Genomic DNA, 27,563 nt, shown 5'->3' on the forward strand with positions numbered 1-27,563 from the left:
GTAAGTAAAATTCCTGTTGAAATAAAGTTAATCCCTCCATTCTCTTTGCCCCCAAAGTACCACGTACCTGTCTCTATTATAGAACATTCACGTTAATCACATTTTGAGTCTGTTCACTTCAGTAGGCTGTGAATTCTTTGAATGCAGAGATCTTATTTTTAATCATTTCTGAATGTTAAGCACCTCACCAATGCCTGATGCTTTTACAGACCAAAAGTGGTTCAATACCAGCAATTTCATATTGTTTAACAAATAATTGTTCAGTATTTAATGAGTGAATACTCAATTACTTTATATTAACATTCCATTTAACAGTGTTGGATTTTCAAAAAGAAAGCCAGTATTTATTCCATGAATTTCATGTTTTACAATTATGAAATGACACAATTATCAAATAGTCAATTTCTCCCTTAATACAACAAGGATTTGCCCAGTTTTTATGGCATAAAAAAATTGAGCCCTAATAAAGACCAAATAAGCCCTTTGTGCCTCATTATATTCTGATAAATTAATTAAAATTTTGTAGGGAATTCCTTGGTGGTCCAGTGGTTAGGACTTCACACTCTCACTGCCGAGAGTGTGAGTTCAATCCCTGGTCGGGGAACTAAGATCCCACAAGCCTCATGGTGTGGAAAAAAATTTTTTTAATTAAAAAAGAAGAAGAAGAAGAAGAGGAAGAAACAAATAAAAAATAAAATAAAATTTTGTAGCTCCTTTGAGTTCGAGAATATTTGTTCCTAGGAAGAGTTTTTCATTTAGTATGTGCATGTTTGAGAGATAGACAGATAGATATAACCTTTTCTCAACATTTCTTAAGAGCAAACAAGAAACTAAAATGGAAAAAAAAGTGAACCCTGGAAGATGTGAAATGTTCTCCAATGAATGTTCTATGTTTAAATGAGCTTTTGGGAAAGATGCTTCCTCTGATGACAGCTTCAGAGAAATTCAGACCAGCTGGTAGCTAAAGGACACCAGAGTCAAAATCAAACAGGATAGAGCCATGTTTCTGTTAATTGCCTTGCCCAAGTGATGATATGAGAAATCCTTTACACCATTTAACAATCTATTTCAACAGTTGCTCATCCTATGAAACAAAATAACCACCTAACCATCCCAAAGTACCATTTTTTACTTTTCGATATACGTTTATATCTAATTCAATGACATTTTGACTCTGAAACCACTATGATTTAGCCTAATATCTCAAAACTACACCTTCCTTGATATAGTTACCTCTTTTAAGACCAGTTTACTTCTAGCATTAGTGTTCAAAATGACTTGCTGCTATGAAAAATTATTACAGGAAGAATTGCTACTTGTCGAATGTAGGAGCTTCACAATGGGTTATACATGTTTAAGAGTAAGAAAGATATGCTATAATCCCTTTCTGAGCAATGAAAATACTGTTGGGCTGGATTAAGTCTCTAGAAGTCAGCCTTTCAATTTCCCAGATCATTAACTATAAGGAAGAAGATAGAAAAATGAACATTAAAATCAATTATGGTATTAAATTTTCCTTCAATTAAAAAAGAATTTTTTTGCACTGTTGATGGGAATGTAAAATGGTGCAAACAGTATGGAAAACGGTATGGCAGTTCCTCGACAAAATTAAAAATTGAGTTACCATGTGACCTAGCAATTCCACTTGTGGGATAAGACCCAAAGCAGGATCTTACAGAGATAATTGTGTACCTATGCTCTTACCAGCATTATTCACAATGGCCAAAAGGTAGAAGCAATCCATGTGTCCACCAATGTATGAATGGATAAACAAAATGTGGTATACACATACATTAGAATATTATTTAGTCTTCAAAAAGAAGGAAATTCTGATACGTACTCTAACATGGATGAACCTAGAAAACATTACGCTAAATGAAATAGGCCAGTCACAATAACACAAATACCGTATGATTCCACTTACATGAGGGACCTAGAGCAGTCAAAATCCATAGAGACAGGAAGTAGAATGGGGCTGGAGGGAGGGGGAATGGGGAGTTATTCTTTAGTGGGTAGAGATCTAGTTGTGTAAGATGAAGGAGTTCTGGAGACAGATGGTGGTGACGGTTTCACAACAGTGTGAATGAATTCAATACCACCGAACTCTATGCTTCAAAATGGTTAAGATGGTAAATTTTATGTTATGCATATTGTACCACAATTAACATTTAATTTAAAAAGAGCACCCCCAAGAAGGCACTATCCATTGTTCTGATCTTTGACGTCAACACGGACACACAGATCAGCAAGTGGGCAGCACGGTAAATATTCTAAATCAAACACAATATGAAGGCAATGATCTAATACTGGGTATGGCTCCCAAATGTCCAGGCTTTTCTTGGGCTCTGTGACTCATGAGCTCAAACAAGTCAATTTAATTCTCTAGGCTTTGAATCTGATCCCTTCTGTAAAATTAAGTAATAATTCCACCCCGGATTTCCATGTGATGCTGTCATGAAAATCATCAGTGATGATTTTTAAACTGAAAAATGCTATGTCAAGTTGGGAGGTGGGTAAGGTCTGAGAAAGGGTTTCTATGCCAGAAGACTCTATCTGTTAATAAACAAGGGATGGGCTTCCCTGGTGGCGCACTGGTTAAGAATCTGCCTGCCAATGCAGGGGACACGGGTTCGAGACCTGGTCAGGGAAATTCCCACATGCCACGGAGCAACTAGAGCCCGCGAGCCACAACTACTGAGCCCATGTGCCACAGCTACTGAAGCCTACACGCCTAGAGCCCGTGCTCCGCAACAAGAGAAGCCACGGCAATGAGAAGCCCATGCACCGCAAGGAAAAGCAGCCCCCGCTTGACGCAACTAGAGAAAGCCTGCGTGCAGCAACAAAGACCCAACGCAGTCAAAAATAAATAAATAAATTTATTTTAAAAAATAATAAAAAAACAAAGGAGGTTTAATGTAGAGAGTCTGAAGAAGGCCTCGTGGACAGTCCTTCCCCCTCTTAGCTGACTAGCTATACAGGGCAAGTCTACTTTAAATCTGCCTCGGTTTCACCACTAAATAACCTACCTGTTGTGTGACTATAGGCAAGTTACCTAATCTCTTTGCACCTTGGTTTCCTCATCTGTTAAATGGGAATAATAATCAGGGTGAGAGGAAGGTGAACCATGGTGCTGAACACAGTTCACCTTGCCGCCAACGTATTTATCACTAGAAATACAGCCTCTGTAAGTACTTTACGGCAGTGGTTCTCAATTTCCCAAAGAGCTGGTTAAAATACAGATTCTGAAGCAGTGGGTCTGGAGTGGAGCCCAAGATTCTACAGTTCCCAGGGACCCAGGTACTGCTGAAGCTACTCATCCAAAGACACATGTTGAGCAGTAAGACTTACCGTGTGTCCCCACTTCTATATGTTCTGGTCCCACTTTATTGAAAGAAAAAGTCAGAAAGCTTTCATCAGACCCCGATTCTACTGATTTCAGCTCTGGAAATTCTAGACTTTTTGAGCAATACGATACCTGAGACTTAGAGACTAAATAGTTTAACATCTCCAGCTTACAAGTGAGGGAAAGGAAAGCCCGGAGCTGATAAGCACCACATCTTACATCACAGAGCAACAGATCTGGTACCAGCATCTGGGTTTCCCAGCTCGCAATCCTTACACTTACCAGGAATACAGTGATTGAGGACGAAGTCTTAACAAAACACCCCCCTAAACAAACATCCTCATTGAGGAAGCATGGCGGACAGACAGACAATGGCGGCCTCTAGAGAGAAGCCAATAGGGGTATGGTGCTTCATTCTGATCCAGAATGTTCCTCTGAACCTTCCCCAAGGAACAGAGGTGAGTGACTCGTCCATATTTTGTCAATATATCTTAGAATCTAAGCAAGATTAAATGCAAAATATCCCAGGCCATTTTCAACTGAAAATGATTTTTCTTTCCCTTGGAAATTTTAAAAGCACTCAGCCAGGATTCAGCCTGTCTTTACTTGGCCTTTGCATCTTTGAATGCCAGGCTTCAGGTTCTTGCTCTTTCAAAGAACAAGCCCTTCAGGAGAACAAAACCACTGGAGTCCTCCTTGAAGAACAGGCAGTAATGATGACAGCCAGCTCCCAGCGCTATGAGACAGTCGACACAGAGGGGGTCTTTCTCCATATCCATGACTAACCACTCCAGCTTCCTGTGAACGTGTTATAAATGTTCCCGGAGATGCACTGCAGCCCAGTGGGTGCGTTTTGGCTCTGTCTCTCCACATATGTTATCTTCATGGTAGCTGCTCCCAAAAAGGGTTGTAACTCAGAGGAATCTCTTCACAGATTCATGTCTGGCTTTAAAACAAGGAGCTCTCAAACCTGTCAAATCAGGGAAACAGACGGTGTCTCTATTTTGGGGTACCTTTCCCCTCTGGGTTTGTAAAGGTTTCCTCTGGGAGGACTCGTCCCTTTTACATGTATTTGATTGCTTGCATGTTGGAAAGCAACCGTGAGTCTGGAAAAGAGCCTTTTTCAAGGTGTACAGTTTAGGGAAGTTCAGGTTGAATCCATAGGGACGGAGGTAGCAGAAGGTGGGAGAGGAACACAGCGCACGGCTTAATGTACACAGCATGTAGCATCAGTTGAACACTTCTGTGGTTGCCATAGGAATGAGAAGACTTTTGATTTTAAATCATCGCTCCTCTGGAACTACGTTAAAAATGTGACAGTGGGTTCTTGCTGTTTACCACTACCAGCTTTTTAAATGGGGGCTCTTTTAAAAATGCAGCCCACATGTTTACTCTACCGAAGGAGGTCACACTAACCTGAAACAAAAATGTCACTCTCAAGGCCCAAAAAACTAAAGAACATGGACTTCTCCCAGGTACCTTGGGCTCCACAACTTCCAAGCTGATGAAACACAATGTAGTTCCGATATTTTCTTCCCCAGACGGGATTTGTGAAATACACAAAAGAGCCCGTGGTGGTAACTCAACCAAGTTAATTATCATTCAATTGTTGTGGGAGAATATTTTAAAACCAAACAATTGGTTTAAAACCAATAGCTCTTGAAACCGTTCTAGAGATTATCTGTTTAAAACATGATGGCGCACATGCTCCACCCTCACCCCCTGTATGTTTGCCCCACCAGTTAGCCCTCTAATCCTTTTCTTTGCTAATTCAAAGTTCTGACACCCAGTACCAACCTGCAAACTCAGCTTAACACACTGCACTAAGTTTCATTAGTAGCTGCTCCTCCCTTCTCCCCACTGCCAACTAGACACTGTGTTGTATTATTCATCTAATCTGAAAAGTTATGGAGAAATTAAATACATTAAGAATTGAGCACCTTACATAAAGCTTCCCGACTGGCACGCCAGGTTGGGTCCCTGAAGCTGACTGCCTCTGGACACATCTGCTGAATCATGAACTAATGTGATCATTTTCAAATACATGCCTTAATATGAAAAAAGTTGGGAGAATCTAAGTTCAGCTAATTTGTAATCTCCTTGAGAAGAGGAGTTGGTCTAGTTTATTATTTTAACCCTAGCAGCTCGTGCAATGTCTGGCATGTAATGAATGATAAACAATTATGTGCCAATAAAGAGTTATAAACTGGGCTTCCCTGGTGGCGCAGTGGTTAAGAATCCACCTGTCAATGCAGGGGACATGGATTTGAGCCCCGGTCGGGGAAGATACCACATGCCGCGGAGCAACTAAGCCTGTGCGCCACAACTACTGAGCCTGCGCTCTAGAGCTCGTGCTCCGCACCAAGAGAAGCCACCGCAATGAGAAACCCGTGCACCGCAACGAAGAGTAGCCCCCGCTCGCCGCAACTAGAGAAAGCCCGCGTGCAGCAACAAAGGCCCAACGCAGCCATAAATAAATAAATTAAATTAAATAAAAATATATTTAAAAATACTTATAAATAAACACATAGTGACTGAACGCTTGGATTAGACAATATCTGTGACACAGGCCTGGAAGAACAGAAACATTTGTTGACTCTCTCAGTACTCAGTGGATAAAGTTCCTACTCTGTGCCCGGCATCTACACTTAACTCGGCTGAGGAAAGAGAAGATGAGCTTATGAAAAATAGTGGACAAAATTCTGCTCTAGTTTGTAATTCCCTGTTGCAAACTTCTCTCAGGAAAGCAGAGTGGTAAAAAGAACAACAAAGGCCCTTTTGGTGGAGCTATCTTGACATGGGTCCTCAATGCTCCTTACTTTGCATGACTGTCCAGAAAAAGCACACACATTAAAGAGCTCACTAAGGGCCACCAGCTCTCTGTGAGGGAAAATAATTATAATAACTTACACTCTTGGAGTACTTACTATGAGCCAGGAACCATTCTAGATGTGTTACACCTAATAATCCTCATGTATACATGATTAACTGTAACACAAGTTAGAAATATAGACCAAATACCATGGGACTTCAGAGGACCAAGAGCTTATTTGCAGTGAAAATGATGGAGGTAATATTTTGACTGATATGGTGGACAGATGCAGCTGCGGTGGGGTTGTCTCACCCCCTGCAACTCCTTGCATTTGTAAGCTGTTAAAAATATTTCAAAATAATACCTAACCTCAATACTTCCTGTGTGTCAAGTGCTGTGTTGTCTACGTAGATGATCCCTTTTGATTCTTATTTTTATTCCTGTACTACAGAGCTGGAAACTGAGGTCTAAAGAGGTTAGCTTGCTCAGCTAAGAAGCTGCAGAACCGGGAGTCCCAAGCTCGTACTTTTAGCTATTTTACTACATTGTCTCCTGGATAACATTTCTTTGGTGTTTATTATACAGCAGTGAGTGCTGTGAGGCTGAATATTACATTTTTCCCCATATACTAATAATGCTTGTGAGAAATTAAAACTCAATGAATACCAATAAGGTTCTCTTTGTTTCAGAAGCAAGTGCTCACCTACCATCACCCCCATTTTACGAGCATCAGGGAGGGGGTGTTTTCTGTTATCTTCAATCCACTAGGAGCAGAGAATGCTGATTTGGAAACTTGGTACCTAGGATATGATGCTCCTCGGTACCTTCAGGTGATATATCCTAAAGACATTTAACTCTGAAATTAAACCAGAGACTGTATCGTGAATAATAATATTTGTTATGCAAAGATATGCCTCAAATACCCTTGCACAATATGCATAAGGAAAACATTTAGTATCACTATTTAAGCACATAAACCCTTGCTATAGAATTTGTTAGTGTATTCAAAACCTAAAAGGAATGAAACAGTTCCCAAAGTTCCTTTGACTTACACTGCTTTGGTTTTTGACCTTGGCATTTGGGAACACAAAAAAGGTAGTTCAAAGTCACTACTATGCCTAAATTCATCTTGATCATTTTCTTCTATGAATCTCTACCTCTATCCTTGTCTCCATCTCTATCTCTTTCTAATCTCTACATCTACCTCAATATTTACCTATCGAATTTGTCTATCATCCATCCTCACTGTGCATAGTAATGTGAGATTGTAAAAATGACCTCACAACGACCTAAAATTGACTTTTACTCTTTTGATACAATTCACTCTCTGGGGGCTCCCACTGGTATAGCCAAACCTCTTTTCCTAATGTGTTCTGGAAGTTCAGGGGTCATATCTTCTGTGTAAGGTCTGTAGGACTCATGGCACATAGAAATCATTATTCTTTCTTTCTTCAACATGTTTTTAGTTACTTTTCAGGTTGCCATCTGGATTTTTAGGAGGACTAGGAAAACACAGTTGAACTTGTGATTAATTTTTTCAGCTTCCTCTGGGAAAGTTGAACCAAATTACACACATACACACACATCAAGAATTGAGGGCAATGTGATTTTCTCGCCAGAGGGAATGAAGTCAAATTTCACTCTTACGTACCCTCGAAGTGGTGCTTAAAGAAAGAAAAAAAAAAAGAGTTGCTACTGTCAACACATTTCTCCAACATTAGTTGGCCATTTTCATGTGTTCATATTTAGGGTTTTGAGAGTTATGGTAAGTAGAGAGTTGCTCGAGAATTCCTCATTTCCCTACTCAACATTTCTTCATTTCCCTATATCCAGATCAGTAGATAAACACTGAGATAGAGATATAATTCATGAGTATTCTTTCTGACAAGCCAAGAAATTTCCACATTATAAGCAAGATGGGCTTACTAGAATCCAGTTGGCAGAGGGCAAGATGAGATTTTGAACTTTTGTTCTTCACTCTGTGAATTGACCCTTCTACAAAGTATTAAAAGAGAGGAAAGGATATTTTTAGAAGTGGGCAGCAAGTGGAACCAAAGGCTTTGCTGCTCTTGGCTCTGACCTTTGCCATTTTGGCCAATGCAGCCTCTCTCCTAGTGTGGATCTCTCGAATGCAGTTTCAAGAACAGAAGCCTGCATGATTTTGTTGTGAAGAATTTTCCTGCTAGCTGAGGATGGGCCAAAGGTGAAACTCCTTTGACATAATGTTCTTGAAATAGGATTTAGGAGTCTGTCTCTGGTCCTTTAAGGGAGTTTCAAGCCCTGGTCCAAACTAAGATGTTTACAGATTTAACGTCCTTATTTGCCAGCTGAATACTTGGTACCTTATATGTAAGTAAGCCCTCAAAACATGACTACATGCTTACATGGAATAAAATTAGGTTCCTCCTCCCTGTGAGACTTTTTTTTTTTTCTCAGTCCATCTTTCCAACCCTCCCAGCTTTCTTTAGCTTTCTGACTATCATCAAAATCTTTTCACAAGGAAAGATTGGAAATTAATTTATACTAAAGTAAAAGTAATTGATGATGGTTTAACATGTTTCCTTTCCCAGGGAGATTTCAATAAAAATAAAGCCCCAGATAAAGTGTCTGCAGTTCCCCTACCATCTAAGGACAAGCTTTACTGAGGAGAGAAGGAAAGATTCTTTTCGAGTGTTGGATCAAGAGATAAGAGAGTGACTTGCCAAGCAGAGAGAACCGGCTGCTGTTGAAGCATATCATTCTCAGGTCAACTATTTGCAAAAATAAATGAATATATTATTTTCTATACTTGTTTAGTGAGCTAGCAGTTAACCAAAGATCTTCAGTCTAGGTACCACCCCCCGCTCCCCGCCAAGGGGTCCAAAATATCCTCACACTTTGAGATCTCCTAATATTTTTAAAGTTAGTTGAGTCTTTTGGGGAAAAAGGAACTTCCCCAAGATTTCATGCAGGTAGAAGGCAGAACTTCACGTAGTCCAACACAAATAAAAACATGGTCTTCTAGAGATCTCTGGAATATAGTAAAGCAATTAAACAAAAAAAAATATGAATTGTAAAATTGTCAATAACACAAACTTCTTTATCTCTTAGCAAACAGAGTAAACCCAGACTGACTCTGATGGAAGTTGTTTGGATGATATTAAAAGAGCAAATTGTCTAACTGCAAATCACGTGAACCTCTCTCTCGGATCGTCTGGGTCTTATGCCATCCAATTGTATAAATAAGTACACCTCAAAGATAAATTAATACAAGCTGTTATCTTTACTGATCTCCAGATTCCATCTTGAAATATGCCTTCATTTTTTAATTAATCAAACGCTTCTTCCTTTTGTATATAGAACGCTCACACACATATTCTCTTACCACCAAACTGGACAGAAAAGTATAAACATTTCTGCCAAGTCATGTATTTTAAATAATACGAGATTATTGATTTCATCCTTACAGCGCTAAACTTCCATATTGTAATGCCATCGATGTAAAAGACGTAACTCTGGCTTTTTAAAAATGATTGTTTATCTCTAGCTCACTGAGCTATGTTAACACTGTCTGAGTGAGTAAGGAGACAAAAAATTTTGGATTACTATTATTTTTCATTTATATACCACGTGTTTGGGTTGTTTTTGTTTTTTGTTTTTTTGCGGTACGCGGGCCTCTCACTGTTGTGGCCTCTCCTGCTGTTCCGCACAGGCTCCGGACGCGCAGGCTCAGCGGCCATGGCTCACGGGCCCAGCCGCTCCGCAGTATGTGGGATCTTCCCGGACCGGGGCACGAACCCGCGTCCCCTGCATTGGAAGGCGGACTCTCAACCACTGCACCACCAGGGAAGCCGTGAGTTAACTTTTAGAGCTGATGTCTCAAGGATGTTTTGGGCTGAATCGTTCAGTGACGCATAAGAGTTATTCTGAATACTTGCTGTAACCTTGCCTTCTTCTCTGTCTGGTTCTATTATATCTCAGAACAATGGGCCATTATAAATGCTGCTTTTGAGTAGATTAAAGTTATAAAACAGAGCTGAGCTGATCAGATCTTGACATTGGGTTTTGAACATTACAATACTTCCCCACCTTTAAAAGTAATGCCTCACACAGATATTGCTATATGTGGTCTACAGCTATGCTCCCCAGAGAATAAAATCATCTTTTGTATCTATTTCGGAACCTGGTCATATCATGTTAAAGAACTCAGCCGTTAATTACTTAGTAAAATAAAGTCACTTCTTGCAAGTGAATAATCATCCCCTTCCCAAATACATTTCTTTAAGTTGAAATTTTCCTCTCCAAGTTTTCTTTAAAGCATTGCCCTTTCACATTATATGTTCATTTTGTAAGACTTCAAATTCCCTTTCTTGGTCAACTCTCCAGAAATGACTGACTTCCAAAGTCATCCCCCAACCCCTGGGGATCAACTCTATTTTTCGCATTTCCAATTTAGCATCTCCTTTTCAATCACACATTCATCTGGGCTCACCAACAGTAGATGGTGCACTCTCTCTCTCTCACCTCTGAGTCATTACAATTTCAGTAGAAGCACAATAGAGAGTTCAGAACCTGTCACCCACACCTTAAGCTAAAGGAACCAGAAGACAGCTTTCTCCTTTTGTAAATGTCAAGTGTTCAGCATGTCTCCACTGGGGGCTGAACAGAAATGTAACCTTAGAGAAGTCAGTCCTTGGGTCTGGGCACAGCTCTGAGTATTCTGAGTCCAAAGTTGGCTCTTCCTACAAGGGCATGTGATTGGTAGTTTCAGCTTCCTCTTTCATCAGGCTTAACTCTGTAGCACCAGCTTGGTGTCTGATTTGTTCTGACTGGGTGGGAGAGCCCATAAGATAAACAGAAGGAGATGTTCAGGTTTGTCTCAAGAGTAGTCCACAAAGCTGTGTATATGGGAGAAGGGAGTCTGGTAGTTTTCCTTCCAAGGCTTCTTAAATTCAGCTTCTCTTTTCTTAACAATACAACATGCCACACACCACACCACACTTATTACTAATTCTGCTTGGTCAACAAAGGGTGCAAGAGGGTCATGGAAAACCTACTACAGATCTTGTATTTGGCTATCATTATGCCTTTCATGAGTGGATCTCAAAGTATTATGCCTAAAAGTCCTTACTGAGGTTTGGTAAGGAGGCTATTCTACCAGAATAAGCTCAGGTATCAAACCAAAGTTTCTTTTTGCTGTGAGGTTTTACTTTGTTACATTCAGACAGAGTGAAACTCATTTAGACAAATTGGCATGATTGAGGCTGACGATTTGACCAAGCAATCAGAGGCTGGAAGAGGACGAAAGGCCAGAGAAGAGGGAGGGGGTGAAATCCAATGTTCACTCTGTATTTCACTCCAGAAAACAGCTCGCAATTATAATTCCCCACCTTGTTTTGCAGCTCAGAATAAAAGTGGCATTGCACCAAACCCTGCCCAAGCAGCCATTGTGATTAGAAAGTACTCCACACCTTGGAGAACCAAGGAGCCACGAGCCTAATTTTAAATGCAAATTAAATTGAGGGGGTAGCAGAGAGAACACATAAAAGACAGTAAAACAGAACCTTTCAATTTTCTTAAATTAGCAGTCTAATGTGTTCTAAAGAACAGCTCCCCTCAGATCTCTTCTTAGGGGTTGTATTTCATCACAATATAAAATGGGCAAAACCATCACTTGCCTCTGCTTGGTGCTCTTGAACTGAGATTGAAGGAAAAATTAGAAGCTGTTCATTTGGGCTTGTGGGCTCAGCGGCGTGAGGCAGCTTCGTTTTATGCTCTACGGGGTCCTATTGAAAGGGGCCAACAAGTGCTGGTGAGTATCTGCTAACTGCAAGACTCTTTCATATATATCTTTTTGGGTTATCTTTCCTTTACCGGGGGGGAAATCTCCCAAAAGATTTATGTTATAATGCAGCTTTCAAAACCTAGGAAATTCCAGACAGTTTTCTAAGCTTCTTCCAGGGACTGATTTACGCAAGGGGAGAGAGTTATTTTCAGCCCAGATGCTGGTGACTGATCCGTGTATTAATTATAACAGGGGAATGTGTAACTGATGCTAGCTAAAACAGCCTTTCCCCACCCCCCTTAGCCTGCGTTAGGGTAGGAACTGGTGCCCCGACAACTTTTCTACCATATTAACTGCATAATCGTGTAATTGTGTTATAATTGCAAATAAAACTGGGACTTGGAGCTATATAAATAATTAAACCCAAAGCATTTTTTTAAATGACTATGACAGTACTCTGCCTAAGAGATGGGCGGCGGCAGCGGGGGGATGGAGGTAGGGGTAGGGGTCGGGGGCGGGATGGGGCATCGGACCCGCGTGATGGTGACATGTAGATTTTGACGGTGATGGTTTTCTGCCAAAGTTTTACCCGAGAACCTGGTCATTTCCTTCTTTCGCAGTGGAGGATACAAAGAGACTGAGGCTGGCGTCACCTTCCGTTGCTAAGGTAACGTGCTCTGGCCATTTTATCTGATAAAGGAAGTCCAGCGGACGGTATACATTATTCATCGCCGATCTAATCAAACAATCAAAATTGTTTACTTTCACCGGGAATGTTTAGTGAGATCAAAGACACGGTGGCTGAAATTGCTCCTGCTCTTAACTGCCGGCAGTTAACCCTTGATTTTATTTATTTTTCTTTTCTTTTTTGCAGTAAGTATGACTTGCCGTTGGGGTAGCTTTGGATATTTTTTAAAGTTTCCGCCTACCAGACTTGGTTTCTTAAATTAAAATAAGCACTGTTAGAAAGAAAAACCAATTGGATTATCCTTCTGAGTTTGATTTTAATGACTTTGTCTTGTTAACTCTTTCCAAAAACATCCTGCAGAAATAGAGATACTTCATTTGTGCAAGTATGGGGGAAAGGCTACAAATGCTAGAAAGAACCTAACAGGCTGAATGTTTTTTAATGAAGCGTATTAGCTTCCTGACAAGCTAGTGCACGATAATATCCCGGGGATCATTGCAATTCTGAAATAATTGTCGTTGCTCTACAAACCAGAGTTCTTTCTCAAAAGCAGCCTGTCAGAGGCAAGCAGGTGATGATCCTTAGCACTTTATAAAACGTGCTAGAGGAAATCGCTAAAAGGAAGGAGTGCGAGGCATTTTTACAGCAAACATGTCAGCCTGTGTCATAAACGCAAGGCATCTAGAGGTGGAGGCTCTGGTTCCCGGGAGATGCTCGCTGCTCCGGGGGAATTAGAACTCCCTGGATCAACTGAGGATCCATACTCAGAATGGCTGATACTTAATGATGTCATTTATCAGACAGACCTTTTGAAAACAGAGAGCATGTAAATTTAAAAGTTTATTTTCCGGTTAATACACAGCAAGGAAAGACTGGTATGTTATCTCTCTTTAGCCTGGATCATCTGTATTTTCTGTGTAGCATATATTACTTTTAATAAATGTTGGTGAAAGGCTGCATTTTCTCCTACAGTAGGAAAGCTCTGTTGAGGGATGGACTTAAAACGGGGAATGTCAATCAAATAATGGGCTATTATAATGGGGTATCTCTTCTTCCAAAATCATATTTGACAGTCTAAAATACTGTGTATTTTCTTCCTCTTCCATAGGCAATACAAGCGACTATTTTGTCTTAAAACTGTTTCTGGAACATCGAAGATGGATTATCCCAAAATGGATTATTTTCTGGATGTCGAGTCTGCGCATAGACTCTTGGATGTTGAGGCAGCTCAAAGATTCTTCTTCAGCCAAGGAGCTCAAGGTAATTAAATGGGAGAAAGAGAGGAAACTCCTCTCATTTGCATGTTGGTTTTATATGAACAGTGCAGTGTGGACTGTAGCAGTGTAAGCTCTACTGCAGAAGTAGATTGGGATTTCCCAATCGGTAACCTCTACCGAACTGTTTCTGGAACCGAGGCAGGCATGCAGTAGAATGAATACATCTAAACTTCTTGATGTAGTTAAAAAGCAACCTACCCAGCTTTCACACAAACAACCCTTGGAAAGCTATGTTAGAAAATTATTCCAACTCCTTGCAACCAAAGTCTAGGTTTGAAAGGCTTCGAGGATGCTTTCAGCCACAGGAAAAGGTTGAGTGCGCAGCTACTGCACTAGAGAAGTAGGTCTAGGGCACCCTGACCTATCGATGGAAATCCAGCCGGAGGAGGGGCTCCTGAGATAAGGTTTGAGCTTCTACAGCTGTCTTATCTAGTTTAGATGAAATCAATTACTGCCTCAAGGAATTAACAGTGTGCTTGGGAAGCACTAAGGAACACGCCTGTTGTGAAGTGTGGCTGATAGGTACCTTTTTATTACAGATTTCAAGATGGTCAGTTAGGCTCCAGTTGGCTTGTTCTTCTGTTCCAGGGTGCACTTAGAATGTTCTGCCAGCATATTAGAGTACAGGAAGAAGATGGCGAATTTACTGGGCTCTCCTGACAGGCAGGAGATATTTTTAAAGCCTATTTTCTCTTCTCCATAGAATATTTAGGGTATACAGTCAAAGCAACCTGATGATGGGCATATCCCAAATGGTACAAGTAATGCACTGAGAAGAAAGGCAACTTTCATTTTCTTAGAGAAGTAGTTCAATTCTTCAAAGCCACGAGGCAGGACAGAAAAGGAAATGCTGTTTTGGTAATCCTGGCACCTTTCACTGTTATGTGGTAATGGGTACTTCACACAGGGGTGCTTCACAGAGGGCGCTTATGATATTCTGCCTCGGCTTCCCCAGTTGTCTTGTCTGAAGTGGTTTTTCCCTAGCTCTTAAGCCAATTTCTCATGGCAAACTCAAGGGCTTGCAAGCCTCCTTCTCTGCTTCCATTTTCCTGGGCAGGATCCCGTCTTCTTCAAGTCAAGAGGGGCTGGTAATCATCTGGTTGATTGGCTGGGGTCAGTATGCTCATCAGCAGAGCCTCCATTAGCAAAAGTGAGACAATAGCTAATTCTCCTCATTCCTGTGGGTGTGTGTAGTCAGCGTTCTCCTTTCAGCCACTTAAAGGGACATGAAAATGTTACTGAGGTAGAAGAAGGGTGAGAGACTGGTCAGAACTTCCAGCCCCTTCTGGGTCTGCAAGTCAGAAGGTGCTGGGAACAGATGGAGAACGGAGGCCAGAAGGAGAAGGGGGCTGAGGCAGGGCTCAATCCCATCTCTGGCTCTGAGTTTAAACATTGCTGCATCTGTCCATTTCCATTTGAACAGGAGAATAACATCTGGTGCTGGGGTCAGACACCCGAGCCGTGTCTCTGTTGGCAGAGCAGAGAAGGGGAGTGGCAGTGAATTATAGATAATAAAGATGCCCATTTTGCCTTGCAGTAGACACAGTTTAAGCCTTTAAGAGGACTGTGGGCTCCAGGCATTTATGGAAGGCAAACAGTCAGGGTGTGGGAGACTCAGAGGACGCAAGGCAGTCTGGTGGTTGCCGCCAGATGGAGTTTGGGGTGGAGTGGACAGAATTGTCGCCATCAGTGACTATGGTTTAGACACCAGAGCTGGAAGGACTGGAAAATGCATGGGAGGTGGCAGCATAAGCTACTGACTGTGGCTCGTTCATTTTAGGGTAATCAGAATGATGTTGCAATCAGGGAATCTTGGATCTGTAGTGAGAGTGAGGGTTTCCTAAACAACCCCCAGGCCTCCTGAATCAGAAATCCAGGTATAAGTCTTAGAGGTTTGCCTTTTAAGCAAGAGCTCCAATGACAATTCCCCAGCTCTCACACTCTTCTGGGGACCAGCATTTAAGAACCAGTCCATCCTGTCTGATTTCTCTCCTTCCACCCCAGAATGGGATGTCCCCAGCCTCAGAGGCAGGATAGTACAGTGGTTACAACCAAATCCTTACTGCCTAGGTTCAAACCCTGGGTCTGCCACCGTCAACCTGGGAAAATTAACCTTTGAATTTTTAATTTCCTCCTCTGAAAAATGGAAACAATAATAGTGCCCAATTCATAAGTTGTTAAGAGCAATAACGAGGTAAGAATTGAAAGTGCTTTAAACTGCCACATGGGAGATGCCATACATAAGCAAATCAATGAAATAAACACCTTTGCAAAAGGCCATCTCTCCTCTGTTGGAGATTTCACTGCCTTGCAAACAAGAATGTTACCTGATAGGAGTGAACCTCCTATTTTTAGCAAAAAAAAAAAAAAAGAAAAATTAATTTTAAAACTAAAATTTAAAAACTAAATTTTTAAAAATTAAAAATTAATTTTAAAAAATTAATTTGAAAAAAACAGTGATTGTTTTATTGTCACATCAAAAGCTAACTCGGGGCAAAACTGAAAAATAGGGAGAACCAAGACCAACTTCTACCATCTACCTAGTCCTACACGTCACTTGAAAACTGAAAGCCCCTCTCCCACCAACACCTTCCCCAGAACCCCACCACCTAGGACCAATCACCCCCAGGGTCTCCTTGCTGGAGTTTTGCTGCCACTATGATGGGAGGCTTGTCACTGCGTTATTCCACCTCCTTCACAGCAGCTCCCTTCCGCTCAGCACCGACGCCATAGTCTTTCCTGGATAACAAGCCCCTCGGCCTGATAAAGGGCTCCCAGTGAATGGGCAGAGGGCCGAGGACCATGGCTTACACCCCTCCCTTTCTGAACCAAATGTGCATGTAGGTGACTAAAGCCCGTATCTCACCACTGGCAAGATCCCAAGAACCAGTGGAAGGAGGGCAGCATGGCGGCTGGCTCTTGAGAAGGGCATGTGAGGCAATTAGGGCCTTGTGCTGCTGTTAAATCATAGCACATGGCAGCTTTCTACTTGGCCAGCCCAGCCCAGGTTCAAAGAGATATTACTGAGGTCAAGGAGCCTCCACTGGATACCCTCTTCTATGAAAAAGGCCCAAATGGAAATACAGTATTAAGTACCTGGAATGTGGATGTCCTAGGATTGATTCCCTTGGCTAAACTGGTGTGTGGTTATTGCATTCTTGAGATGTCCATTCTCGAGGGAATGCAGACATTTCTATAGACTGATCAAGGACAGGTGTAAATACTTTTAAAGGGGAAAGGAAGAAAATAAGACTTTCATTTTCCACATTACTATCCTTGCATCAGTTGATTTACAAATTCATATACTTTTGGGGATCCAGCACCTTCTATATTAATTAATGCAAAATGGTTATCCAAAGCAACAGTATCAGAATTAACAATGTTTCTGACCCCATCATGGTTGTTTTTCAATTATTCTTGGAAAGTGGCAAAAAGCCTGTCGCTAGGTAGAGGATGTTTTGAGCTAGTAAAAGCAAGAGGAATCCAGGAGGATAAGAAAAAGAAAAAGAAGGAAAATGATCTAATATCTATCCTGGGACAGATTCTGCTGAAATTCCCAGAGATTTTCAAGTCAGTCCTCTGCTCTGCTGAATAAAACAGCTTGTTATTTTCTCCCATCTCCATTTTTCCTTGGAGGTAAGGAAGGTGAGCCCAATTCTCTGGGGATTCTGCTTAGAAAGCATGATGTGTTGCGAAGAGCAGAAAAAAGTCCAGGGTCATTCTGTTCATCTCCTGTCAGTGAAGGGTGCTCTCCCAGTTCATCTGGGAGTGCTTCGCCAACAATAAGCCCTGCTCACACGGAGAGTCCGTGAAAAGTCGCCATGAACTCAAAGGGAGAATTTTGGAGGTTGAAGGTGCACGTGATATAAAGATCAACCATGTCTTGACATCACATACCTTGAGTTCACCCATCTTTCATGTTTCTGACAATGATATTCCACACGCTCAACTACAGACGCTGTAATTTTTTTTTACAGAGCCGTTAAACTGGGAGAGAAATCATATTATAAAATCACAAAATTGGCATCATAGGATTTTCAGGTTGAAATGGACACTATAGTTCCATGACTTTTCTTGCCCCTCCCTAAACCAAGTAAAACAGAATTTGTGAGGGCCAGACCCAGGTCCCAGGGCTACATTTGCCACAAGCCGCTGGGTTATCCTGCTGGACACTGAAGGTTGAGAATTGTTATGGAACACTAATTACTCAGTTTGATTCCGGACTAGCAGCATCAGCTTCATCTGGGAGCTTGTTAAAAATGCAGAACGCAGACACCCCAGACCTAGAGAATTAGAATCTACGTTTAACAAGATTGCCGGGTACTTTATGGCAAAGCTTGAGAAGCAATGATTGAATCTAGTGCACATTAGAAACACCTGGTGAGCCTTTATGCCCTCGAGGCTGGAGTCCCAGGGCAAAAGCAATTAAGTCAGAATCACTGGCGGTTAAGTCCCATACTTGGGAATCTTTTAAATTGTCCCCGGTGATTCAAATGTGCAACCAGGGCTATGAACTACTGACCTCCCGTTTTATGGTAAAGGACATTTTAGCACATCACGCAGCTATTCTTGCCTGAGTTTCTTTACCTAGGTCTTTCCCTTTAAATAAGTCCAAACCATTGGAAAGGTGCAAATGGACTGTTTTTTTTTAAAAAAAGGACTGGACTCTGTATCAGGTGCTGCCTTCTGTGTATTCACTGTATCTGTTAGTCCTCAAGGAACCTGGGGAAACAGGAATTATAATGCTCATTTCAAAGATTAGAAAGGACTCCACATTTAGATAGTAGCATAGCCAGGGTTTGAATTCAAGTATATCTGACTCCAACAGCCCCCCACGTAGTAAGGGTAACATTTGTGACCAAATCACACTTCCGGAGATGGTGAAGCTCAGAGTGGTTCAGCCACATGCCCAAATCACACAGCTTCTAGTGAGAAGGTGGAGACTAGAAGTAGATCTCTTCTTACCAACGAGTGCCCATTCTACTGCTTTAGATTTCTTTTCTCCAAGACCATCAATGTCTTTGGGTGTTTTAAGTTATATGCAAGGGGATCCCACTACTGGGCATATACCCTGAGGAAACCATAATTCAAAAAGAGTCCTGTACCACAATGTTCATTGCAGCACTATTTACAATAGCCAGGACATGGAAGCAACCTAAGTGTCCACTGACAGATGAATGGATAAAGAAGATGTGGCACATATACACAGTGGAATATTACTCAGCCATAAAAAAATGAAATTGAGTTATTACAAATAATAAGGTGGATGGACCTAGAGACTGTCATACACAGTGAAGTAAGTCAGAAAGAGAAAAGCAAATACCGTATGCTAACACATACATATGGAATCTAAAGAAAAAAATGGTTCTGAAGAACCTAGGGGCAGGACAGGAATAAAGACGCAGATGTAGAGAATGGACTTGAGGACACAGGGCGGGGGAAGGGTAAGCTGGGACTGAGAGAGTGGCATGGACATATATACACTACCAAATGTAAAACAGATAGCTAGCGGGAAGCAGCCGCATAGCACAGGGAGATCAGCTCTGTGCTTTGTGACCACCTAGAGGGGTGGGATAGGGAAGGTGGGAGGGAGGGAGACGCAAGAGGGAAGAGATATGGGAACATATGTATATGTATAGCTGATTCACTTTGTTATGAAGCAGAAACTAACGCACCATTGTAAAGCAATTATACTCCAATAAAGATGTTAAAAAATAAATAAATAAAATAAATTATATGTAAAGGGGAAAACACATTAAAAGGCAGCCATTTGACTAACGTTACTAGACAATCAAATTTATGACTCCTGCCCACAATTTCCCCTCTTTGTCATTTTAAATAAGTCTGGGCGTTGGAACCAGGTGCTGTAGTCATTGTTACTTCGTCATAATGCATCTTTTCTGTCGTCTACATTGTCTTGTTCAACAAAGGGAAATGCGGTTTTGACCACTGACGAATGCCACAGTGAGCAGCCAAGAGTCTCTCCAAGTTGTATTTGGAAATAGAAATTCACCTACAATCCCCTCTCAACCACTTCCTCCCTGCCCCTCCCTCAACCACCTTCCAGCTCTGCCTTTCCTCCACCCTGGGAGATCTGTCAGAACAGCTGGTTTTTCAATCTTTAGCTTTGAGTTAAATGTACTCTAAACTTAAACTCTAAACCTCTGGGACTTCTTCACACGGCCCCCGGAGACAAAGACATTTGGTTGCACTCAGTTATTTGCAAATCGTTGACAGTAGTCATCTGCACAGAATGTGTTTGTGCTTTTTTTTTTTGCTTTTTTTGTTTGCTTGTTTGTTTGTGGGATCTTAGTTCCCCAACCAGGGATTGAACCCACGCCCTCGGCAGTGAAAGCACGGAATCCTAACCGCCGGACCGCCAGGGAATTCCCCAGTTCATGCTATTTTGTTTCCTGCGTTTAAGACCCAGCCCCAATGTCACCTCCTCTGTGAAATCTTGCCTGACTTTTCCAGGACTCTCTCCCATAATCTGTTCAGCCTACATTCTAGCCACTAGCATGCTGTATTATTTTGCTTCCACCGCTTAGTAGATGCGTGAGCTCACGTACATGGCTTCACTTCTCTAAGCCTCAGGGTCCTAATCAAAATGCATGTAACACTGGCTCCAAATTCATAGGGGATTTTGAGCATGAAAGCAAGTCTGCCTATGCAGTGTTTAGTACATTGTTATTATTGATTAGCTACTGATGCTATTGTTTTGTTATTAGGTGCCTGTTGCCTACCTAGATCATGGTGATCTCCTTAAATACCATTTTCTGGGTGCCTAGTACCATCCTCGGTACACAGTAGAAGTATTGAAGTACACAGTAGAAGTATTAAAGGTCTCTGTTGAACTGAAGGAATGAAAATGCTTAAATCTGCATTATGAAGAGAAACTTGGGATTCAGGGAAAGGACTTCTGACAATTCATGATTGAGAAAATAGAACTTCCTACGACCTTTAAAGAATTAAAATCTTCAGTTGGAAATACAGACTCTGCTTAAGGCTGAAGGGAGGGACAGATAAAAATAATTTTCAAATACATGGAGATGCAGGAAATGGAAGAAAGTCATCAACTCTAATATATCTTCTATAAACCAGAAAAAAAAAGCAGAAGAAAAAAAATGCAGCAGGAGGGAGTTGGTGTACTATTGAAGAGAATTAACCTTTTAAAATAGATTTCCAAGGGTTCCTGAATAGTACCCTTCTTAGAAGGACTTTTTAGTGTACAACAGTCTGTGAGGCTGAGTTCTTACTCTGCCTAAAAGTAGAATTCTGGAAGAGGGGAACTCTTCAACGTAACTCTGATGAACTTAATTGAGATCAATTCAAAAGTTGCTCTGAACATCTTCTGGAAACTAGCTCTGAGCTGTACCTTGGTTAAGATTCCTTTCCCCTTCCTTCTTTAGACCTTTACTGCCTAGTCTATTCCTTATACTTTGGGGTTGATTAATCCTCAAACCAGCTACCATTCCCACTCCTGCTTCCGACCAGACTCAATGAAAGGTGACCGTAGATACCCACCTAAGCCCCATACAGGAGGCACACGCCTTGAGAACCACTCGTTGAAAGCCTGGCCACAGTGTTTCTAGGAGTCTTGCCGAGTGGGAGCCAAGTTGTCTTCCTTCTCCTGGCCTGTCCCCCCAAAACTTTAATGTCATGGTCTTACATGTGACTCATATCTGGACCTTAGGTATCAGGACCTCATATCTAATTTGCTCCTTAAGGATTGAGGCAAAAACAGTGATCGTAAAGCAACTGTATCCTCATTTGGGGCACAGTTGCCAGTTGGATTGTCATCTTTTCCATTCACTGATCTGCCCTTCAGAGTCCTGCTAGGCTCAGCACAGCAAAACTGGCCACATCCCCTCACTGTGATGTCCTAACCAAGTAGTTTACATGTCGTCGTACTATTTTTCGGACCCTTGTCTCTGAGATGTGCTTCAGATGACGCTTTTCTTATATAGTTTCCAGCCTTGTGTTTATGGTGCTCAAGCATCACCTGCAACAAATACTTGCTTTGGGTTTTTTTTTTTTGGTTGCTTTTTCTTTCTATAACTCTAGCCAGGAAGCAGCCCACTGTACTTCAGTCATGGATGACAAGCTAACTACCAAGCCTTATCCTCCTAACTTCCCACACACTCCATTTTCGACCTCTAATTGCTCACATTCAGGCTCTCCAAACCTGTGTTTAATGCAGGGAACATTGTGAAGGAGAGGATGAAGGCAGATCAAGAGAAAAGATACTGTGGAGCTAGCCAGGCTGCCAATTCTATCCATATACAGATGACCGTGAAATCCAACCTTCCATTTCTGGAGTGTGCCCTTGAACGGGACATTTCTCTGTACACAGAGGAGCATTCTTGGTGTTGACCGTTTACTCACACACGGCCTTCCAATGCTCTTTGTGCTTTTGCCCCCAGCAAGCATCTGCTTTGTCACATATTGCGATTCAGGGCTCATAAGAAGGGCATGAGGACAAGAGACAAACAAGAGAGAGGAGACGAGAGGATGACAGAGGAAGAAAGTCAGATGAAAATACAATAAAATAATTCCGCTCAATTAATAACTCCTCCTTTCACATACAGCATAGAGAGTGGATTAAAGATGCAGCCCACACACGGTCAGCATCAGCTATGACCCAATTAGCATAAACAATTCACAGGTGCTTGGAAAAATTCTCACTCCTCATCGCTCGAACAAATCTGTTTTCCTAAAAACTTTCAGTACCACCCTCTGTGACTGAGCCGGCAGAGGCAAGGATGGGGCGCCTAGCACATCAAAATCAGCTCATGGCTGATACCATTCTTAATATGTTTAAGAATATTTTAATAGCAGTTAGATTCACACAATTTTACAAAACCACTGAATGAATAGTGGTATTAAATTGAACTTCTGAAATGTTGGGACTGAACAGAGAGATTATCTTAGAGATCTCTGTAACTTTTTCTTTCAATCAGAGCAAAACAAGAGTAACATTAATGTCTTTGGGGAAAAAATGGAAAGGAAAGTCAACCCCACACATCTATTTTAATTTTTTATTTTACTTTCAGTCAATTTCAGGCACATTCATATTTTTACGGTTACAATTACAGCATATACAAAATTGGAGGTATGAGTGAAATCTTTCCCAGGGCTGGCTGAAGAATGTCATCATATTTTAGGGCTTGGGTTTTGGAATACTACAGATCTGAGTTCAAACTGTGAGTTTGAGTTTGAGTTCAAACTTCTCAGCTTATAACATTAGGCAAGTTATTCAATCTCTTTTTGCCTCACTTTTCCCTTTTGAATGCAAATGATAATAAGCATTCTTAACCCAAAGGGTTATTTTGAGGATTTAAATGAAACCAAGTGTCTCACAAACTATGGTCCAATATATGATTTTCAGGTAATAATTGAACTCTTTTATAATAATAATGTATTTATTTTATTATGTTTTAGAAAAATGTAAAGTGAGAAATATTTAATTGAAATATAAAAATATATAACTAGACTTCATACTTACGGACTACTGCTTAGAACAAGAAGAAAAAAGAAGGATGACTAAAGTCCATTTAAGGAAAAACATTAAGTAATTAATAGTGTGGATGACACTTAGAGGTAACAAAATCCATAAAAGTGATACAGGAATGACTAACATTTGGAAACACTGAACAAATAAGTATGAAAGCAAGCAAAATGTCAAGTACCTAATATGCATTTAGTAAATATTAGCTCTTATGTTCATTAGTTTGTTTGTTTGGTTGGTTTTTTTTTTTTTTTTTGGCTGCCTTGGATCTTTGTGGCTGCACGCCGGCTTTCTCTAGTTGCAGCGAGCGAGGGCTATGGTGCGTGGGCTTCTCATTATGGTGGCTTCTCTTGTTGCAGAGCATGGGCTCTAGGTGCACAGGCTCAGTAGTTGTGGCACACGGGCCTAGTTGCTCCATGGCATGTGGGATCTTCCTGGACCAGGGCTCGAACTCGTGTCCCCTGCATTGGCAGGTGGATTCTTAACCACTGCACCACCAGGGAAGTCCCTTAATTGGCTTTTAATCTTGTCAAGCCTCAGAGGAAAGTGGCAGGGCCTCTAGCTCCCCAAGAGAAACCTCTATCCTGTCCCATCTCTGGCCTTCTCTACAACCATTTATTCCTAATTCAAATTTCCAAGCCCTTGGAAAGGTGAGCCTGTCTTAAAACACAAGAACAAGAAAAAGCAAAAAAACTTTGATTTTTAAATTAAATTGCTAACAAATCCCAAAGCAATCCTCTTTATGGTTTTACTACTGGGAATTTTCTTCCTGCAAACTCTCTTAAAACAAGGGCTAAACTGTACTGATTTCATCTGAATTTACAGCAAACTCTAGTTTATCGGAATGTGGCTTCCAAGAAGTGATTTAAATCAGCTTTAGGGAGGTTGAAATGTGTAAAGGGGGTCAACTGTATGGTGATGGATGGAAACTAAACTTTTGGTGGTGAGCACATTGGAGTGTATACAGAAGTCAAAATACAATGCCATGCCCATGAAACTTATATAATGTTATGGATCAATGTTGCCTCAGTTTTTAAAAGTGAGTCACCACTTACCCAGGAATGAGGAAATAGGTTTGGGAGAATCCACTTTAAATCATATTTCTCTTTATTTTTAAAATTTTTTTCCCTTAAGAAAAACATGGTAGTGTGAAGAAAGTGACATCAGAAACTCCTGGACGCTAATTCTGTTCCAACAATTAAACAGCAATGTGGCTGGCTATTCAAGTGGTGAACCTCTATAAGCCTTTGTTTTCTCGTTTGCAAAATGGTAACAATGCTTGCAATATTATTAGTAGAAGGACAAAATGGCATAAATTTAGATTGGTGGGTTCTCAATTTAGATAGCAGATTCTCAATAAATATTTGTTTAAGGAGTAAGTAAATTGCGACAATAAAGAATTGAAAGAGCACTCATTGAATAATTGTTCTGTGTCTTCAAGAAGCTCAAAGACGATGGGGGCTTCCCCGGTGGCTCAGTGGTTAAGAATCCGCCCGCCAATGCAGGGGACACCAGGTTCGATCCCTGGTCCGGGAAGATCCCACATGCTGTGGAGCAACTAAGCCCGTGCACCACAACTACTGAGCCTGTGCTCTAGAGCTAGTGAGCCACAACTACTGAGTCGTCATGCCACAACTACTGAAGCCCGCGTGCCTAGCGCCTGTGCTCCGCAATAAGAGAAGTCACCGCAACGAGAAGCCCGTGCACTGCAACGAAGAGTAGCGCCCGCTCGCCGCAACCAGAGAAAGCCCGCGTGCAGCAACAAAGACCCAACGCAGCCAAAAATTAAAAAAAAAATAGAAGAATAAATTGAAAAGAAAAAGAAGCTCAAGGATGATATAATACAATACCAAATACCATTATAGAAGCAAAAAACAGATCTAAAAGGGGGAAAGGAAGAAGCAGAGACTTACTCATGGAAGTGTTGTTACCTAAGCTTCATCCTGGAGTTTGCACAATAGTGGGGCTTTCCTTGCAGAAAAAGCCAGCATGTATAGTTCTTTCTATAAGCAATTCAGCATGACTGGATCAGAAAATGCAAGCAGGTGAAAGTGACACCCGAAACTGGAGGGAAAAAAAAGGGTTCAGGGAAAGAGACCTTGAACAGCAGACTAAGAAATGTGGCATCTCTTCTGTAGGAAACACAGAACATTTGAATGATTTCTAGAGCTCAGAGAGCTTCTAGACCAGGTGATTCCAAACCTGGTTACATATCGGAAACAAATTCTACAGCCCTTCCCCGGGTATACTGGTCAGAATCTTTGAGAGTCAGGTGTGGTAATATGGGTTTTTCCTAGTTTTTTGGTCATGCCACATGGCATGGAAGATCTTAGTTCCCCGACCAGGGATCTAACCCATGCCCCCTGCAGTGGAAGTGTGGAGTCCTAACCACTGGACCGCCAGGGAATAGGTTTTTCCTATTTTTAAGGGGTTGTTTTATTTTTGTAGCTCTCAGATGCTTTAATGCAAATAGTGTGAGATGTAGAATTTGAGACCCATTGACTAGTCTACTCTTCACTTTCATAAATGAGGAAAATGGAGCCCAGAAAGGTAAATGAATGAAATGCAGTAAAAATTCGATTATATTCATTGAAAATTCACTGTTTTTTTGAACACTATCTATAGGCTGGGGATTCAAACTCAAAACAGATAAAACCCCTGGCCTCATGGAGTTAACTATCTAATGTAGAGACAGATAAAGCAATGATTTCAGTTGCAAAAGATACATGCTAGGAGAATCTGCACACTGGGAGTTTTGTAAGCACGGATGAGGGCATCCAAATGAGAGAGAAGTGTGTGTGTGTCTGTGTGTGTGTGTCTGTGTGTCTGTTGGGGAGAAAGTTAGATGTGATTCCAAGTTAGTGTCCAAAAGGAGATGACAGTTAACCTACGTTTGAGTTAGATTTAGGTAGAAGGAAGAAAAAAAAAAAAGAATGTTTCGGGCAGTGTGAACTGGCATGTGATAAGGCCTGGACATATTGAGTATAATATCTTAGGGGAGCTGTACATGTTACAGAATGAGAGGTATATTGTAGATATCTAGACTGGCAAGAAAAAAAGACTAGAATAGTAGGCAGAAGCAAAGACATGTAAGGCTCTGCATGCTTAATTAAGGAATTCCAAACCTGACATTGAATCCACTAGGGAATCTAAAGCAGAGGAGGTCTGTCGTCAGATCTGTTGCAGTAAAATCCCAGCAAGAAGTATAGACAGTCAGAAAAGGGAATTGACAGAGTGAATCCAGCAGGAAAGAGGGATTTTTGAAATATTAGGACGGTTCTTTCCAGATTACCTGACGGTAAGATGAATACACTGAGTGTGAGGAAGGGGTACATGCCATGATCCCCAGATGTTTTACATGGACTCATTGGATGGATAATGAAGCTGTTCACTGAGAAAGAAGATAAAGGAGAGAGTAAAGATGGAGGGGGAGGGACTTCCCTGGCAGTCCATGGTTAAGAAGACTCCGCTCTTCCACTGCAGAGGGCATGGGTTCCATTCCCGGTCGGGGAGCTAAGATCCCACATGTCGCAGCCCAAAAAAAAAAAAAAAAAGATGGAGGGGGAACATAAATTGAATGTAGAATATATTGAATTCGGACCCTATAAAATATCCAAACATAGATTACCAGCAGGGAGTAAGCTCTACAGATATAAAGCTTGGAAAACTATTCAAAATATTCTATGTGCCTAGGTAATTCCTAAGATAATTTCACTAACATGTTTTACAACTGCCTCTGAATATGTGGTTCCTCTGGGCCTTTAATTTTCCTTTCCTATTTATTCGAAGGGAGATTATTTAACGGAAACATTTATTTTCTAAATTAAAAGTTGTTCCTGTAAATACAGTATTTTCTCCCCAGAACTAGTACTTAAAATTAATAGTCCATTTGAAATATTTATAGCAACCAAATGTCTGAAGTTACCAATATTACTCAAATTCTGGCCTGTGTTTTCATAAGAAGAAAATTCCAAGTTAACGCTTATAAGAACATCTAAAAAAACAAGTTTAAAGAAAAGAAATCTCAGTGCAACTCAATCGCTTTAGAGAACTATAGGCTGTCTCAGAACGTTGCAAAGGAAGAAAAAAAGAGATTCAGCTATAGCTGGTTAAAGATAGACCTTACTTTTCTTTTGAACCTACGCAGTAAGATCTGTTCCATTTAGTTGAT

The 27,563-nt window shown here is 41.1% G+C and overlaps 1 protein-coding gene across 2 annotated transcripts in view; it reads left to right on the top strand.

Moving 5' to 3' along the window:
- Positions 1 to 13,764: 13,764 nt before the first annotated feature.
- PHACTR1 (phosphatase and actin regulator 1) overlaps positions 13,765 to 27,563 on the top strand; it is a gene marked incomplete at its 5' end in the record, with an annotated part of 541,508 nt that continues 527,709 nt past the window's right edge. For both annotated transcript variants that reach the window (XM_082662612.1, XM_082662614.1), the window contains one exon: positions 13,765 to 13,867. In XM_082662612.1, coding sequence (XP_082518738.1) covers positions 13,765 to 13,867 — 103 coding nt within the window. The remainder of the gene's footprint in view (positions 13,868 to 27,563) is intronic.

Source organism: Grampus griseus (assembly GCF_964374135.1).
Source record: "Grampus griseus genome assembly, chromosome: 10".
Classification (NCBI taxonomy): domain Eukaryota; kingdom Metazoa; phylum Chordata; class Mammalia; order Artiodactyla; family Delphinidae; genus Grampus; species Grampus griseus.